Source organism: Ursus americanus, chromosome 30, assembly GCF_024610735.1.
Source record: "Ursus americanus isolate L20-20 chromosome 30, mUrsAme1.1.p, whole genome shotgun sequence".
In the NCBI taxonomy this organism is placed as follows: domain Eukaryota; kingdom Metazoa; phylum Chordata; class Mammalia; order Carnivora; family Ursidae; genus Ursus; species Ursus americanus.
The window spans coordinates 11,521,112-11,538,714 of record NC_142156.1 but is presented as its reverse complement, the minus strand read 5'-3'; the positions used below and the strand labels follow the sequence as shown (position 1 = coordinate 11,538,714).

Below are 17,603 nucleotides of genomic sequence, written 5' to 3'. Positions count from 1 at the left end.
TCTTGCTATACACACCAGCATACATTGTGATGCACTGTTTTCCCCCAAGTAATGCACCTTTGTGCAGTGTATCTTTAGTTAACAGGGCCCTACGATTCATGTCGTCATTTTGAAAAAATACTCTATTTTCTGGATGTTCTGTAATTAACCAGTCTAGTCCCCTACTGTGATTAGATTACTCCTGGTTGTTTGCTATTATAAACGGTGCTTCTGTAAACATCTTTCTGTATGTATACATGCTTTTGCAGGCAATTTACTGGGGTAGATTTCTAGCATTGAAATAATCAGGTCAAAGGGTATATACATTTTCAATACTGATACTGACAAACCACCCTCCAAAAAGATCACATGATTATATTCAAGTCCATGGTATATGAAAGTATCTCTCCCCATACCCTTAAGCAGTTTTCTCAAACTTTAAACATTTTGACAATTTGATATTTGTTTTTAGAATCATTTACTCTTTTTTTCTCTAAACTCCTGTTTTCTTTGAGACTTACCTGCTGACCACAGTACTTTGTCAGTCACAGAGACTGAAAAATCAATGAGGAATTATGGTATGTTCGTTTCCTTGTCTAAAATAGGCTTAGACTCAAAAATGATTCAGAAAAAGGTCAACAACCCAACCAAAAAAGGTAGTGTATACGTAGTGTATACGCAAGAAGTTCACATGAAAGGAATACATAGGAAAAGATCTATTAAGAGGCGTAGAAACAAGGGGATAGCCTGTCTCACCTATTAAACCTGGAAGGTGAGGGGAACTTGCCCCAGGACACCGAGTTGGGAAGTGGGTGATCCAGATTCTGAAGCCAGCTTGTCTCAGAGCCCAGCTCATAACCACCACGCCTGCAGGTTCTCTTCGAGGCTCAGTCTCCTCCTGTGGAAAAGGAGTGGTGGCAGGGTGGGCAGGGGGAGGGGACCATCATTCTGCCTTATTTACCTCGCAGGGTCGTTGGAGAAAATGGTCTTTTGTTGAGATGAAGTGAATATGTGGAAATGATGAACTTGACCTGATTCACATGTAGGAATAACGTCTACAAATGACCAGCTTTCTTCAAGGTTGTTTCCTGTTTATAATGTTTACCAAAAGTGTGTCTATATCTCTGTAAGTGTTTAGCATGAAGAGATACGGGAGTCTTTAATTTGCTTTAGCAGCCCTGCCAGAGGCCAGTATTTCTAACAACCTTGGAACCTTGGAAGTGTTTATCATTCGGATTTCATGGCCAAACGTGTCAGGTGTGGCCATTGCTCTGGAAGCCCTAAATTAAACCCAATTAACAGAGACCAGATCTTGGGAACACAAGGTTGGTATCTAGATAATACTTACACGTGGCAGCCTGTGGCCGATATCCTCTCCTGGGTCAAGGAGCAAAGGACTTCTGTTCTTAAACTGGTGCTAAGTCAAACAGCCTCAGCATCCACTTAAAACCTGTCAGCTGTTTGACTTGCTCTGGGATGTAGACCAGATCCTTAAATGACCTATGAGGCTCTATAAGATGTGATTCCCGACCCCCCCCCCCCCGTCTGCCTCTAGCTTCCTGTGGTTGTCATTAAGCTCCAAACTTGCCGGCTGCCTCTCAGTTCCTTTACAACCCAGACTGCTCCTTTACAAATATTACCTAGAATCTTCCTCTTCCACTTTCTTTGAGCCATTATCCTTTAACTGGCCTTCATGGAATCCGGACTAGGCTGGATTCTCCTGTACCACTCCATTGTAACACTACCATTTGTAATTTTAAAATCTGTAAACTTGTGTCATTTTTTTGTTTAATGTTTATCTCCTCCATTAGACTGGATCCTTCTTGAAGGCAGGGACAACCAGTGTCCTGCTCGTATCTCCAGAGTTGGACGTAAGAAATCTAATGACCATCAGTTGAATTAATCATTGTAAAGAGGTTCTTAAGTTTAGGGCATATGGATTTCTTTATAGCCATACACCATACCATAGAAGTTCCTTCTCTCCTTCCCCAAATGTGTACTTCTACAAAAATCTACAAAAATTCACATACAACTGAGTTTTTACAGAGCTCTCTAAAGCCCACTCATCAACCCCCTAACTCTGATGACCATGAACATCAGAAAGCTGATCTTAGACTGGTGTCCCCTCCACTCAGGAATCTGTATCTTTCGGATTATTATTATTTTTTAAAGATTTTATTTATTTATTTTAGAGCGGGGCTGGTTGGCGGGGACGGCAGAGAGAGGGAAGGAATCTCAAGCACTCTATGCTGAGCACAGAGCCCCATGCGGGGCTCAATCTCACAACCCTGAGATCATGACCTGAGCTGAAATTGATTTTTTTTAAAACATTTAAAATTGTAAATTGTATCTTCTTGATATTCCTTTGCTCATTATGAATGTCTTTTATTTTTGATAATGCTCTTAGTCTTGAAGTCTATTTTAGTTGATAGACCTCTTATGCCTACTTGCATGGCACTTTTTTTCCCATTTGTTTACTTTGAACTTATCTTTCTTTTTAGTTTGTCTCTTATAGGAAGCAAATAGTCCTTTTTAGAAATGCACTCTGTCTGTAAATATTTAATGTAATTATCCCTATGGTGGGATTTAGGTCTACCATTTATGTTTTCTGTTTGCTCCTCTTTTTCTTTATATCTCTGTTTTCCCTTTCTTACCTTCTTTTGAATTATTTAATATCCAATTTATCTATTGGATTTTGGCTATTACACCTCTTTGGGTTTTCTTTTTGTTTTTGGTAATTACTCTAGGAGTTACAATATACATGCTTATTTTTTCAGTCTGCTTAGAATAAGAATTGTAAATTCCTCATGTAAAATGTAGAAGCACGGTCACCATATGGGTCCTTTAACCCCCAACCTTTGTTATAGTTGTCATATGCGTTGCATTTAAATACATCAAAACCCTCCCCAGACAATGTTATAATTTTTGCTTTTGATGAAAAATAAAAGAATATAGGAAAACGTTTTTTATATTTATCTAGATATTTACCATTTGTTGCTCTTCCTTCATTCCCAGAGATCCAAGTTTCCTTCTGGTATCATTTCCCTTCAGTATGAGGAACTTCCTTTAGCATTTCCTGTAGAATAGTTCTGACGATGACTTCTCTTAATTTTTCTTCATCTGAGGATGATTTTATTTCACCTCATTCCTCTGTGTAGGTGGCTTTTCCACAAGCCACCTGCTTTTATTTTTTCAGAGTTCTTAGATAGTTGCTTTTGCATTTCATCTAGTTTTTAGCTGTAATCAGTGGGAAAGACTTACATGCTTCTCTGCCAAACTAGAATAAAAATGTATTTTTTATGTCATCATTTCTATGGCAAAATACATCACTAAATTAAAATCAGAGGGGGATATGGAGTTCTTACAGGAACATGTTTCCAGATGCCCCAGAATATGCTTTTTCAACAGACACATAATAATTACAGGTGGTGGTAAATTGAAGAAATAATTTTTTTTTTACTCAACTAGAGATCACTGGTAAGTGTTCTCTGGTATTTCCTATGACTGTAATTGTTTCAGTTCCTTCGAACTCCAGGTGGTGCCCACCACTGGCATTGTCATGGCTTGCCTACTGTTGATTAACTTAGTCCCTTGATTTACTTGTTTCAGTGGACATTTAAACCATGAGCTCCAGCAGAGAAGTGACCGGATGCATCCTGTTTACTGCTACACCCCCCTGGCACACAGTAGCAAATATTTCTTGAATGAATGAGCAAAAGTATGCTGATCTTGGCACTTCAGATTCCTCCTTAGCCTTTCCTTTTTCCTTATAGCACTTATGACCATGTAAGACCATTTATTGTTTATAATTATTGTGTCATCATTTTCCTCCTACCCCTAATGTAAGCTCCAGTAGGGCAAGGATCTCTACCTCTTTAAGGTAATACGGATGCATCTTAAGCACCTGGCACTGCACCAGACTTAAAAGATACTGATTGAGTGAATAGTTTAAGCAGCCCTTACCAATACATACGACAAACCTGTAATAATTCTTTCCTTTTTAAACTCAGGGGAGATTACTATGTGCTGGAAGAATACAGGACACAGGCTCTTGGCTGCTGTCCTAGTACCTCTTTTGTACCTGTTCTTTTGCTGCCATTCTGGTTCCTGTCTATTCTCACTGCCTCCTCATGCAGGTACTAGGAGTTGGAAGACTCAGTCTGTACCAGGTGTTAGGAGCAGGGACTCACATTCCTTCTTTGCGGTAACTCTACCTTGGGGCACATCACTGACAAACTCGTGGAGGGGGAGCTTTTCTAAAGATCAGCACCTACAGTCTCACAGAAATAAAGCCCTTTCACAAGCTAGCTAGACATTTTTCACTACAGAGAGAGATGAAACAAACTGTAGGAAGTTTTTCTGTCTTACTGATGATTTAATGTCCTTCTGAATGGCCGTGTGACCTATGCTTAGGAGTGTGGGTTCTGAAATCAGACAGGTCTCGATTCAGACTCCACTGCCACCACTTACCCTGGTCTGAGCTTATTTCCTCATCTGTAAAATGCTTAATGTAGTGTCCCATCAAATAGTAATAAGCTTAAGCATGCAATACAGGTTATCTGTTTTTCATGGACAATTATGAGTATTCTTTCCAGCCCTTTCCAGTGTTATTTTTGGATGTACCTAATATAGAAACTTCAGTGAACTAAGCTGCTTAGGAAACTTGATAATTATTTTGTAATCTTTTGAGTATATCTTTCTGCTTTAGTCTATCACAGTGAACATGACTGGTCTTGATCGTCTGTGATGAATGAACATTCTATAGGATACAGGAATGATTTTTCAGGTCATCATGCTAAAGATAAATTCTCAATGTCCAGGACTAAGAACCCTGAAAAAGGAGATCTTACTGAAATTGTCTTGACCCCAAAAACCTATCTTAGGAGTTATATATTTTACCACTATATTGTTATGCACATAAAATTATTCTAATAAAAGCAGAATATGAGGGAATCTATCATTACAGTGGGACCATTTCAAATACTTGGCCATAATCTCTCCTTAATAGCTTGCTTTTCTGTAAGGGTGTTTAACTTCTTAGCAGTGCATGTGCCTAAGTCCGACTGGCACATTGGGGCGTGTATGTGTGTGTGTATGTGTGCAGGTGTGCACACACATGCACATGTGCTGTTTTCTAAAGGGCAAACAGGTGCAACTGACCACTTTAAATAGTGGGACATTATCTTCAGCCCCGTAGAAGAACTTGGAAGACACAACTTCACCTGAAAATCTCGGATGGCTCTTCTTGGAACATCCAGGGCTGTGGAGGACGGTTTCTGAAGGGCAGGTCTCCCTCTGAATTATGAGCTGGTGAACCTAGAAGGGAAACTTCCTGCTACAATAACACAGCAAGGCGATGTGATGAACACTTTTATTTACAAATATAATTAAAAGCTCTGACAGTTATCATGCTCTTCCTTGGAACCTGAAAAATGTTTTTTTTTTTTTTTAAAGTGCATGCAAAAGAAGTAAAGCCTTTTTTTTTTCATCATTTTTTATTGTAAGAAAATACACAGTTTGAAAGTGTGAATAATGCAATATTTATGACCAAGATATGGGACTCAGGGAGGGGAAGGGAAATAAAGAAAAAGATCAAGATGATCTGATTGAGAGACAGTGTTGAACTCCAAATACTGAATTGGAAAAGGAGGGAGGTGGGGAGGAATAGGAGGAGGAAGTAAAAAAATTTGATCAGAGAAACAGTTAAAATACAATATGAAAATAAGTAATACCTCTCCTTAAATTCCTTCTATACACAAAATACACGATTTGCCAAAGCCCAATTTGTGCTACTGGGATTCTGTGAGCTCCTTAAGTGTATTCACATCCTCTGCAACAGCAGAAAATGATTATGATACAATCAGAATATGCTGAAGACAAGTTAAACTCTTGCCAGCAGGTTCTTAAAAATCACAAGATCTCTTCACCCCACCCACCCGCCCATCCCCAAAAAAGTAATAATATGTCACCACTGATATGTACATCACAATTAGTTTCTGTAAAATGTATCAAATTTTCAATCTTTAATAAAACTTTGTTTTTTTTTATTCCTGATGAATAAATACCAAAAAAATAAAATAAAATAAAATAATGCAGCAGCTAGTTAAGGTGTAAGGCTGCGGATATTGTGTCTCTCTCCCCCTTGGCATTTATTATTATTATTATTTTTTTTGCTTTACTTTCACAGATTGGTGGTAATGACTGATTGCTTACAGCAATATACATCCACTTTTTTTTGTTGTTGTTGTTGGTTTATTGTTTTGTTAAAACTGTCTCCAAAATTTTCACTGAAACATTTTGAATCACATCAATACTGTGACGTGTACTATGAATAGAAGAGATGGCCAGGTTTTGGCCAGCACTGAAAGTTGACACGGGGGGAGGAAGGGGCCCCTGATGGAGTAAGAATAAACAGGCACTAGTCCGACACGATGTCAGTAAGAGTAAGAGAGAGAGAGAGTGAGAGCAACGCCCGTTAAAATGGGGAATGTGGTTTTGCAGGGTCTGAAATTTTTTGTTTTCTTTTTCTTTCTTTTTTTTTTTTTTTTTGTAAATGGCAAAAAAATTTAATCTCATCTATAGTCCTCCTTAGGAAAATCTAATGTAACCAAATTCCCAAATCCCATTCTGAGGCTCTCCATGTCAAAAGTTTCAATCTCTCGCTCTTGCCTTTCCAATAGGTACTTTATTCTCTCGCTGCGTTCCTTCTGAAGGGCAGCCAGCTCTTCTTCAATCTGAAATAAGCACAACGAACAGTTCTTAATGGAAAAGATCTCCCTGCAGGCGCCTGCAAACACACACCGGTCATGTACATGCACACATATGATACTCAAACACACAGGAACTCAGAGTAAACTAGATTGGGAAAGGCTGGGAGAATCCTGGGATAAATGTTTTGTATCTCATCCATTATATTTAAAATTTGCTCACAAGAATAAAAATGTTTGGGGCCCACCTGGGGCTAGTACTACCATTCTAGCAAACCAAGCAGCCGGGCTGATCTAGGTCAGTGTCCTGTCTCAGCAGGAGATGGCTCAGGAGAAGCTAAAAGACACTCAAGCACAATTAGATAGTGCTGCTTTCCCATAGAGAGCCAAATGCCCCCTGGGTCATTAGCAATTTAGTTCTAGAACAGGAGCTGTGAAAATAGTCTCTTACGTTGGTCTCAGGGAAGTACCAGAAGAAAGTACAAATAACCGGTTAAGCAAATAAATGCTTAACAGCTTTGAGATGCTTTAGAAATCTTTTCTATTTCATATTCTTCAGTAATATTTAAAGCAATGAATAATTCTGATAACATTGATCATGCATGGCAATATCAGCCTCTCTCCATTTTAATTTTTTTAAAGAGCCCTGCTGGTGATTTCTTTTGGCTTAGAAATAGCTGAAAATAAAAACCAAATCTGCATCTGGCTTCCTCATACCATTTAGCAGCCGTGCTATCAGCTCATAGCACCTTTCGCGAATGTCTTATCAACTGCCCCATCACCCATGCCATTCTTCTGCCGTGAAGGTGTAGGCTTTCCTAGCAGAGTAACAGAAAGAGGCTGTGGGGTCAGATTTATGCGAGTAACTTAACCATTTGGAGCCTTAGTGTCCTGCCTGTGGAATGGAGATTATGCCTACCTCTTAGGGGTACTAGGAGGATAAAAGCAGATAATAAGTGAACAGTGCCTAGTTTAGGTACACAGGCAGGGCTCTGTAAATGGCAATTCCCTAGGCCATGGTCCATCCTCCACCCAACTGTACAGGACCCAGACTAACACTCTCATACCTTCTGCTCAAGATGTGCTCTGCGCAGAGACACCCTCTGCTCTAGCTTCTGGAGCTCACGTTCATGTTGTGCCTCTGTTTGCATCTTGATTTTGCTCTGGTAGGCATTGAGCAGCTCCATTTCCTGCTGGAGCTGTAGCCTCAAGGCCTGGCATTCCGCTTCTTGAGCCTCATCTAGCCGTAACTGCGGGCACAAAAGACACACACTGTAATTCACTCCTAGCTTACGGCACCTGGTGACTACTGGAAGAGGTTTCCTTGTTTGGACTGAAACAGGTCCCCTCAGAAAAAGATGCCCTGGGTACATTCAGAGTTAGGAATCAAAAATAGTACGTTCTGCCCCACGGGTTACAAAGATCTACAAACACATTCTTAAAACATTCTTTCTTAAGAAAACGAAAACATTCTTTTCTTAAGAAAAACTGGTTTTCTTAAAACCACACTAGCAGGAGTCAGGAAGGCTACATGCTCCGGTGATTAAACCTGTGGGTTTTGGAGATAGACTCCTGAGCTTGAAATCTAGGCTCCACAATTCACTCAGGTATGTCGCCTTGAGAAGTTACCCCTCCAGGTCTCATGCTTTTCCTCTCAAGAAAATAACAGTAATAGTTCCTACTGTCTAAGATTGGTATGAGGATTAAATGAAAGAATTCATATGAAATCCTAGGCATAGTTCTAGATGCATACCAAGTGTTCTGTAAATAGTAGCTGTTATTATTTTGGCTCTGACTAACCATTTCCATATGTATATATCTTTAACCCTAAAAACCACCACATATTTAGATATCCTTAGCTCTAAAAAAATGAGTCCAATCTCCATTACGCTTGAGGACTATCCCACAGTACAGTTATGCTCCTAGCAAGTAATGTTGGTTCCTATAGTTGGCTATACAAGTTATCTTGCTGGCCAACCAAAGTGGTTCAAAATCTCTTCCCCACAGAAGATTCCCTGGATGATCTTAAGGGACATATTCCGGTTTGAAGCAGTAAAGTCCAGATTATAACGCAGGTCGATAGAGTTCCTTGCTCCTTATGGCACCTGAACTTTGTATTTACACACCATGCTATTGATTCTCTATGAGGAATGGGCAAAGCCAGCCAATCTTTCAATGAGCATAATTGGAGGTTTGGGGCCATTCGTGGGACTATGTTTTGTGGTTGATGATCCTCCTGTCCCAGGCTTGGTTTTGTCTAAATTTATCAGGCCCTCAGTTCAGCTGGGAACTAGGAGATTAGAATCCTTGAATTAGACAGTTCTGTCAACCCTGAGTTTATCCACATGTTTCCATACAGACACTTATTTTCCATTTTATGCTTTCTTCCCTAATCTGTACACTTTGTGACAATTAACAATATATCTCAATATCTTGATTAAGAAGCTTCTGGAAATGTTATTAGAATAGTTTTAGAAAGTTATCTGCACAGTGTATTCTTCAGGGCTTTTGGATAAATACATATGAACATGAAATAAATAACATAATCATAGTTCCAAAGCATTTTCTAGTAATTAATCCTACCCAGCTTTCACTAAAATCCACTGAAGAGGATACCTCTTTTCTCATTTTCCCAATGAGAAATGAAGGGAGAAGAGACACAAAAGTCACTACACAGCAGGAACAGCCTTATAGCTAAATGCCAAAGGGTTTACTGGCTCCCAGTAAGATTTATCAATTCCTTCTTGACATGGGAGTTTCCTTACCAATAAAGGGAATTAAAGTGTGTTCTTTTCTAATTGTCTTTGTTAATTGTTATGAGCCCTGGTCAAATGGGTGATAGAGGCTCATCCTATAGGCAGCTTAGTCCATTGAAACATCTCTATGTTATTTCTGGCATTCTCTTATTAATGTCCGTTAACTATGTAATTTTGTACGAGCTCTGACTGTAAAAGTGCCAGTATAGAAATCAGAGAGGATATTCCACTATCTGCTATTCATCACCCCAAAGTTGCACATATCAAATCCATTAAAATGTTTTATAGGAGTGCAGGTAAATATCAGGTCTGTTTCCTAAAGTGGATTAACATGAAAGGATGTGATGGCAGCTGCATAACGTAGTATGGCCAGGCTTATGGGCTCCCCACGAAACGGGGTCAAATCCCAGCTTCATCACTACTTAGCTAATTACCATTATGTGAGCCTCTAAGCCAAGAGTTAGCACATTATGGCCCAAGGGCCAAATCTGGCCTGCTGCCTATTTTTGTCAATAAGGTTTTTTTGGAACACAGACGTGTTCATTCATTTACGTACCACCTAGGGCTGCTTTTGCTTGACAACAGCAGAGTTGAGTGCTGTGACAGCGACCCTGTGGTCCACAAAGCCTACAATATTTACTACCTGCCCCTCTACAGAAATAGTTTGCCAACTCTTGCTCTAAGCAAGTGGCTTTACTTCAATAAACTTCAATTTCCTTGCAGGTAAATTAGGGTTAAACCAATAACTACTTCAAAGGTCAAAGGGGTTGCACAAGAATGAAACAACACTTAAAACATACCCAAAATAGTGGCTGGCACATGGTAAGCAGTCACTAAAGGATAGTGGCATTTAACATACCTACTTTTATCTCCTTCCTGCCTCAGGAGAAAGGGTATTTCCCTCCTTTTATTCAAGGGCAATCCTGAAACTATATTCCTGATCCCATTCTGTCCATCTTACATAACAGGCATACATTGAGCACTTGCTGTGATGAGGAATTGTTGTAGATGCTGATGACACAAAGATGAACAAGACAAAAGTCCTATCAGCTTTGGTGTCCCTACCAACTCTCCCCTCTCCTTACCCTTAACCTCTCCTGTACTCCTCATTCCCACCTACCCCTTACTTATGTGGTAAGGTGTCTTTATCATATCTGACTCGCAGCAGCATTTAATACTGTGGATTGCCCTTTCCTTCTCGAAATCTTTCTCTCGTCTTCTGAGATACCATACCCTCTTGGTTTTTCCCTCCCTCCTCTCCTTTCCAGCTACTCCCTACCTTCTTCCTCTAATTTCTCTTCCTGAGGAATCTCGTCTGTTCCCAAGGTTGCAAGTACCATCTATACATGGATGATTCCCACTTCTTCACCTCTATTTCAGACTTCCCTTTTGAGGCCCAGGCTAACATACCCAGTCTGCTAGAGACATCTTCACCTGGGTGGTGCCCAGGCCACTCAAGCTCAGCATGACTATTAGTTTATCATCATTCCCTTCCCTCTTCCCCAGGCTGCTCCACTTCCTTCTTTACAGTATAGGTAAGTAGCATCATCATCCACCGTTTTGTTAAAACTAGAGACTGGGAGTTAACCTTAATCCCTCATGCTTCACATTTACACTGTAACTAAATGCTTTCACTTCCACCTCCTGCCTATCTCTCAAATTTCATCACTTTCTCTTTCATCCCATCTGCCCCCTTCTGGTCTAGCCACCACTTGCTCCTGCCCAGGTAAAAGCAGCAAGCAGGATACTTTATACAGTATCTCCTGAGATCCATCTGACCATCTCCCAGGCTATTCTCCACCTGTCACTGGAGTGATCATTCAAAAATGCATATCTGATGTCGTCCCCCCCTCCCTTAATGCTCTTCAATGGCCTCCCAATGCTTTTAGGATCAAGAGCAAAATCCTTTAGAAAGCTTCCAAGCCCCTCCATGATCTGGCCTGTCTACCCCTCCAGTCTTATTCTCATTTGGTCTCTGTCTCGTTCTCTATATTCCAAATATAATGGACTCTGAGTTCATTAGAAGTGCCACTATTTCCCCTGTCTTTACCAATGCAGTTCCTTTGCCGAGAATGTGCTCCCTACACCTCAGCTTGTCTATGAGAGGCCTTTCCCGACTCTCCACACCAGCGTACTCTCTTGGTTACACTCTGTTGGCACGCTGCACTTCCTCTGCCATTACACAGAGTAGGCTTTTTCAATGTGTTTCCTCACTTTTCCAATGTGTTTCCTCACTTTTCCATAAATTCCATGAAGACATGATCGATGACTGTCTTATTCACCACAGTACCCCAGGGTACCTGGGGCATAGTAGGGCACTCAATAAATACTTACTGGATGGATGAATGAATGAATGACTGAATGATTGAATAAATACACTGATTCCTACCCCTGACCTCATGTTTAAGCCTTTCCTCCAAAAACAGAAGTGCTCCTTCAACTGTCTCTTCCTCTAGCTACAGTTCTTTCACCTTTCCGTCGCTGATGAGTGGCTGGGAAAGGGAATCTCGTGTACAGTTTCTACCTCACTTTATAGCGTATCGTAGTATTCACTACAATATCTTCCACTCCGACCAGTCCACTGATTGTCTGTGATAGTCACTGGACAAATTTCCTGCAAGGTCCAACTGGTCTCTCTGCCACATTTGAAATGATCACCTAGAAGCTTCTGTTCTGGTGTCCATGACATGCTCTCTTCAAGTCCCCTCCCACATTAATTATTTATCTCCTTTGTTCCGCTTCTCTTCCACCTTCAAATGGTGGCGTCCGCAGCTCTGTTCTTAGGCCCCTTCCTAATAAAATCTCCTGTCCCTAGAAGGCCTCAGGCATCCCCCATCTAACATGGATGTCTAGCTACCTGTCTTGTGTCCTAACACTCTCTTGAACTATAGATTTCCATCTCTGTACCTCTCTACCTGGATACCCACATAGCTCAGGTAGCATGTCTAAAACTTAGTCAATTATCTGCCAGGCATCCAAACTCATCCTTCCTTCTATTTTTTTTTAATCTTGGTAAAATGATGACCCATTCCACTGTTATCAAACCTACCTCCCAAATTAGTCCTGGAGCTCTATCTCTTCTAATTCCTAAATATTTCTCAAATCCTTCTCCCTCCTCACCATCTCTAGGAGCATGTTCTCAGTTCAGGGTTTCATTACTTTTTTTCCTGGGCTGTAATAGTTTCCTAACAGGTCTCTTTACCTACAGTTGCCAAATTATTGCCAGTATCTTTCTACATCACAAATCTGATTCTGTCACTTTTCTTTTTAAAACAAGCTTCAGCAGATCCCCATTATTTATAGAATGATGTCCAAACTCCTGACTTTCAAGGGTTTGATCCCCAACTATCCACCTGCTTCCCTTTATACTCCTGCCATATCAACCACTCATTTCTCAAATGCACTGTCCTCTTTCAGGCCTTGCGTCTTTGCATTTACTATGTCCTCTGCTGGGAATAACTTTTTCCTCTTCTGCCTGTTTGACAAACTATTACTCTTTAAGACCCATTTCCTTGTGAAAGCTTCACTGAATCACAGGCAAGCTCCCACCCCTGGATTACCAAGACCTTGCTGACCTCTCCATTTTCGGCTCCCATAAATCCTCCTGGAACTTTAGACTCACACCAAAGTTCTTTCAGGCCCCAAATACATACTTTCCATCTTTTGGACCCTTCCCCATGTAGGTCCCTTTCCATGGAGACTGCTTACTTCAGTACATTCCTTCAAACTTCTTGGCTCTTGCTGGGAAGCTTTCCCTAGACCAGATTAGATGCTCTTATACTTATCCTCCCATAGCACCCCCCACCCCGCACCGCCCACTTCAAAGCATTTATTATGCTTTTTTTTTTTTTATTGCTTAGTTGTCTGACTTCCTTGCTTGGCTAACAAAAAGTGTGAAGATGGGGATCAATTGTTGCCCCTCTAGCTTATTACTCTATCTCTGAGCCCAGCAGAGTGCTGAACACAGATGCTTAGTAAAAGTTTATTGAATGAATGTGTCTGTGTGTCTTATTCATTTGTGCCTGACATTAGTTGCGCCATCTTTGTTGAACGAAAACATATTATATGCTGTATCTATCATATCTTGCCCTCAAAGTCCCTATGTGCCACGGGTCTGATTGAGCATGTTACTCCTTGAGTTCCATCTTATAAGACACACTCCAGCAAGTATCCACTTTGGCTTGGCTTTATTCAGCGTCGTCACTTCCTCAGTTCTTTGGTCAGAAAAACACCAATATCCTAAACTTGTGCAAGAATCATCTTGGGAACAAAAGGCTGGATCTTGAATTTTCTTGATTCCCAAAGCTCTTGAAGCTGTGGCACCGAACCTAACCACTTACCGCTTGAGAGGCCATCATTTCATTTATACTCTGTTCATACTGCTCTGCCAAAATGGCAAGTTTTCTTGTCTGCTCATCTTTCAGTGTCTTTAAGATTGTTTTGTGCTCATTCTTTGGAGTAACTTCCAACTGGTGATTCTTGAGTGCTTTATACTGTTTGGTCTGTACTTTGCAAGTGTCCTGAAACTGTTTTTTAATTTGCATTTCCATGGCCTGTGTAGAAAAAGTGACAAAAGGAAAATAAAGACACATTAGTAAATACAGAAAGCCTTCCATTCCAATAACAATACAGGTGCTGGGACCGGTTGTCTTTTGGTGCAGTGACCCACATTACCAGTCAGTAATAATGAAAATAATACAGACAAGAGTAAACTACCAATACTTTTGGTCCTATATTAAATAAATAGAAGTAATTTTGACTTTACGAACGGATTTTTAAAAATGAATTAGTACAAGGGGATCACAACTCTAAGCAGATTGCAGAATACTATGAAGCTTGCTTTGTTAAAGGTTATTCGTTATTTTAATGGCTTCCTAGTCAAAATCTTCAGTGTCTTCTATTGCTTGTTTTTTCCCCCATTTTTTGGGTCACCTCCCTTCCCACCGTGTTTCTAAGTGAAAAAGGGGATGATGACATATAAGCGGGCTCTCCCAGCTCTGCGTTTCCTTGACAAATAACAAAGGAGAACATCTGGATAATACCTCACATCGTAACCCATTTCCACTGGATTTCAGCATAAGTGGAAAGGGAAAAGTGATTTTAGATTTCTTCGCCCATGAAGACGTTATACTTTCACGTAGCAATATCAAATATGCATTTTGGCAAGGAGGAGGTGGGCTGTATTATTTCAGTCCAGAAGGCACTCATTAGGTTGCCTCAGAGTTACATGTGCATTTCACTAACGCTTGGAGTTGTGATGACGGAGATCACTAATTAGACAGGTTAGGATTTGGCGAGACAGGAACATGGCCAGTGCATTTGAGGTTGGACTCGTATCTGTGTCAACAAGGACAATGGCCCCCTTGACATACAGCGATGGCTTAGTCCATACAGCTAGTGAATTAGCAGTCAGCTAAAATTATCTAGAGGCAGTGAGGGCCAAAGGAATTCCAAATCTCTAGTGCAGGGATAAAAAATGTCTGGCACGTGTAGATTCACTCCTGCTTCCCATGCCCATGACAGATGTCACTAATAAATCAAACTCTTCCCTACTAAGCTTGGATGTGGCTTTAGTCTTTCTCAATATAGACCTCCAGTCTAACTGTATCCTGGAGCACAAACAGGGGAACACTTCAGTTTCCTCTTACCTTTAAGTTTTTTGGCTGTTGCCGAAGTTCCATGACATGCTTTCTGTGCAGTTCCCTTTCTCGCCTCTTATTGTACTCCAGCTGGTTTTCCAGTTCAGTCTGGTGCTGTAGACGGATCAGATCCATGCGTAGCTTCTGTAACGTGTGCAGCTGCCTGTACTCTAGCTCTCGGGTGGACTCGTCGTGCCGGATTAGCATGGCATGCTCCATCTCCTTCTGGGTCCTCTTTTTATTTAGTTCCTGCATTCAGGAACAAAAGACAAATGGAGAGAGATGACTGGAGGTGAACTGGAAGGAATGCACAACTAAGTAAGAGATGGCAAGGAATGGCACTACTAACTGTCTCTTAATTAAACCCATTAGTGCTTGGCAGCATGACTTAATGAGATTAGATTAACAATCCCTGGAGGTTTAGGTTCTGTTTGTGGGTCCATCACTTACAAGATGGGCAACTACACTATCTGTAGAATGGGATTAATTCTACCTGACCCCTTCTCACCTCATAGAGCTGCTGTGAACCCTACTTAGCTGAGGCCTTATGCACAGGTGTAAATAAATGTTTCTTCAGTTAGGCCAGGGGTTCTCAATATGGGCTGCCCATTAAAATCATGTGAGGAATCTTTTCAAACACAAGATACCCGAATCCTACAAACTGAAGTTCTGATAACTGTCCGGGGGCGAGGAGGGCGGCAAGAGAGGGGGGATACTCTGACATCACTATTTTTAAGGGTTCTTTAGGGGAATATAACATGTAGTCAGCGTTGAAAATCATTGACTTAAACTGCAATGTTTTTGGTTTTCTGGGAAAAACCCTGTTTTTGCATGTATTAGAAGTAGGCCAATTATCTGCTTTTTAAAATCTCAGAGTAAGGGCAGGCTGGGAAAAAGCAGATGAGATCTCTCCCCTTTCATTTTTTCAACTAGTCTGTCTGATCACTTCGAGATAGAATCATTCTGTTCTTTTCAGTTCTTCTCACGTCTGTCTTTCTTTTCCTTCTCATTCTGTCTTGTCTGATTTGTCTTTAAGGGGGGAAAGAAAGAAAACTAAAAAAAAAAAAAAATAGAGGTAGTTGGGTGAAATTTTTTCACTTGCCAGTTCAAGAATATTTCCTAAATGGCACCATATCCAAGATCTGAACCACGTGCTCTGGGTACATAAAAATGTTTACTCAGCCATGATTCTGTTCTCAACTTGCTAACACTCTAATAGGGAACTGTACTAGACATTTATTGAAGTACTATATGCTAGCTCACAGCTGACTGAATCAATCTATTTTCTCCCCTGGGAATTTGGAATTGGGATTCAGAGACAGTTAATCTCTATGTGAGGCTGGAACTGAGGGGCATATAAAAACTACGTATGTGGTAGCCATCCACTGCTACATGGGTGGGCTAAGGATTAGAGAAAGCTGGGCTTCAGAACAAGAATGAAAAAGGGAGAAGACAGACATGCAGGGAATATGCTGATGGCCATGTTCATAACTGTTTCTAAGGTTTCCTGTAGGTCCAGCTGTATTATTGCTATTGTGTTTTGGGAAACATTCCTCTATTTCTGTAATAAATTCCCTGATTTGGGCTTAAACTAGCTCAGATAAACTTCAGTAACGTACAAACAAAAGAACCTTAATTAACACAAGGAAATAAGTTACATGTGTAAATTTTAAAAAAGAAAGAACAAGGTTGAAAGTGACAAGTGCTATAAAAGAGGTAAAAATTAATGCTGTAAGATTTCTGGAAAGGGTGATGTTACTACTAATTAAGAAGGTCAAGAAAGGGGCGCCTGGTGGCTCAGTCTGTTAAGCATGTGCCTTTGGCTCAGGCCCAGATCTCAGAGTCCTGTGATCGAGCCCCATGTACGGCTCCCTGCTCAGTGAGGAGTCTGCTTCTCCCTCTGCCTCTGCCTCTTGCCCCAGCTCGTGTTCTCTCTGTCCCTTAAATAAGTTAATAAAATCTTAAAACAACAACAACAACAACAACAACAACAACAACAACAACAGAGGGTCAAGAAAAGAAGAAAGCTTGTGAGCTGGACTTTCAGTGAGAACAAAGGCCTCTCTTCTCTGATGACATCCACTATGGGAGAAAGTGCAAATCATTTATTTTCAGAGAAATATCAGTCACACTTGTATATGGGTGTTGTTGGGAATATCTTGCATACTTGGGCCTTCTATCCATTTGAAGAGAAGTCCTTTAAACAGCACAGCATCTGTTACTGGAGCAAAGTCACTAACCATTCATTCATTTATTCAACAAATACTTGTTGCACACTTCCTACATGTCAGGCACTGTTGTAGGCACTAGGGATAGAGCCATGAACAACTACAACCCCTCACGCAGCTAATTTTCTAGTGGGGAAATATCCAAAGTATAAATGCAATTTACATTTGTTTTAAGGAGAAAAGATCATCTAGAGCCCCTCCCTCCACTCCCTCTTGCATTTTGCTTTCTCTTGTTTCACTTTTCCTCTACCTTGACCATCTAATGTCTTCTTTCAAAAGTCACTAACTGGCCCC

The 17,603-nt window shown here is 40.7% G+C and overlaps 1 protein-coding gene across 5 annotated transcripts in view; it reads right to left on the bottom strand.

Moving 5' to 3' along the window:
- Positions 1-5,336: 5,336 nt before the first annotated feature.
- Positions 5,337-17,603, bottom strand: part of TAOK3 (TAO kinase 3) — a 175,286-nt gene continuing 163,019 nt past the window's right edge. For all 5 annotated transcript variants that reach the window (XM_045791602.2, XM_045791603.2, XM_045791604.2 and 2 more), the window contains 4 exons: positions 15,091-15,330; positions 13,783-13,995; positions 7,754-7,936; positions 5,337-6,713 (listed from right to left, as the gene is read on the bottom strand). In XM_045791602.2, the coding sequence (XP_045647558.2) occupies positions 6,552-6,713; positions 7,754-7,936; positions 13,783-13,995; positions 15,091-15,330 (798 nt within the window). In that variant the 3' untranslated portion in view covers positions 5,337-6,551. The remainder of the gene's footprint in view (positions 6,714-7,753; positions 7,937-13,782; positions 13,996-15,090; positions 15,331-17,603) is intronic.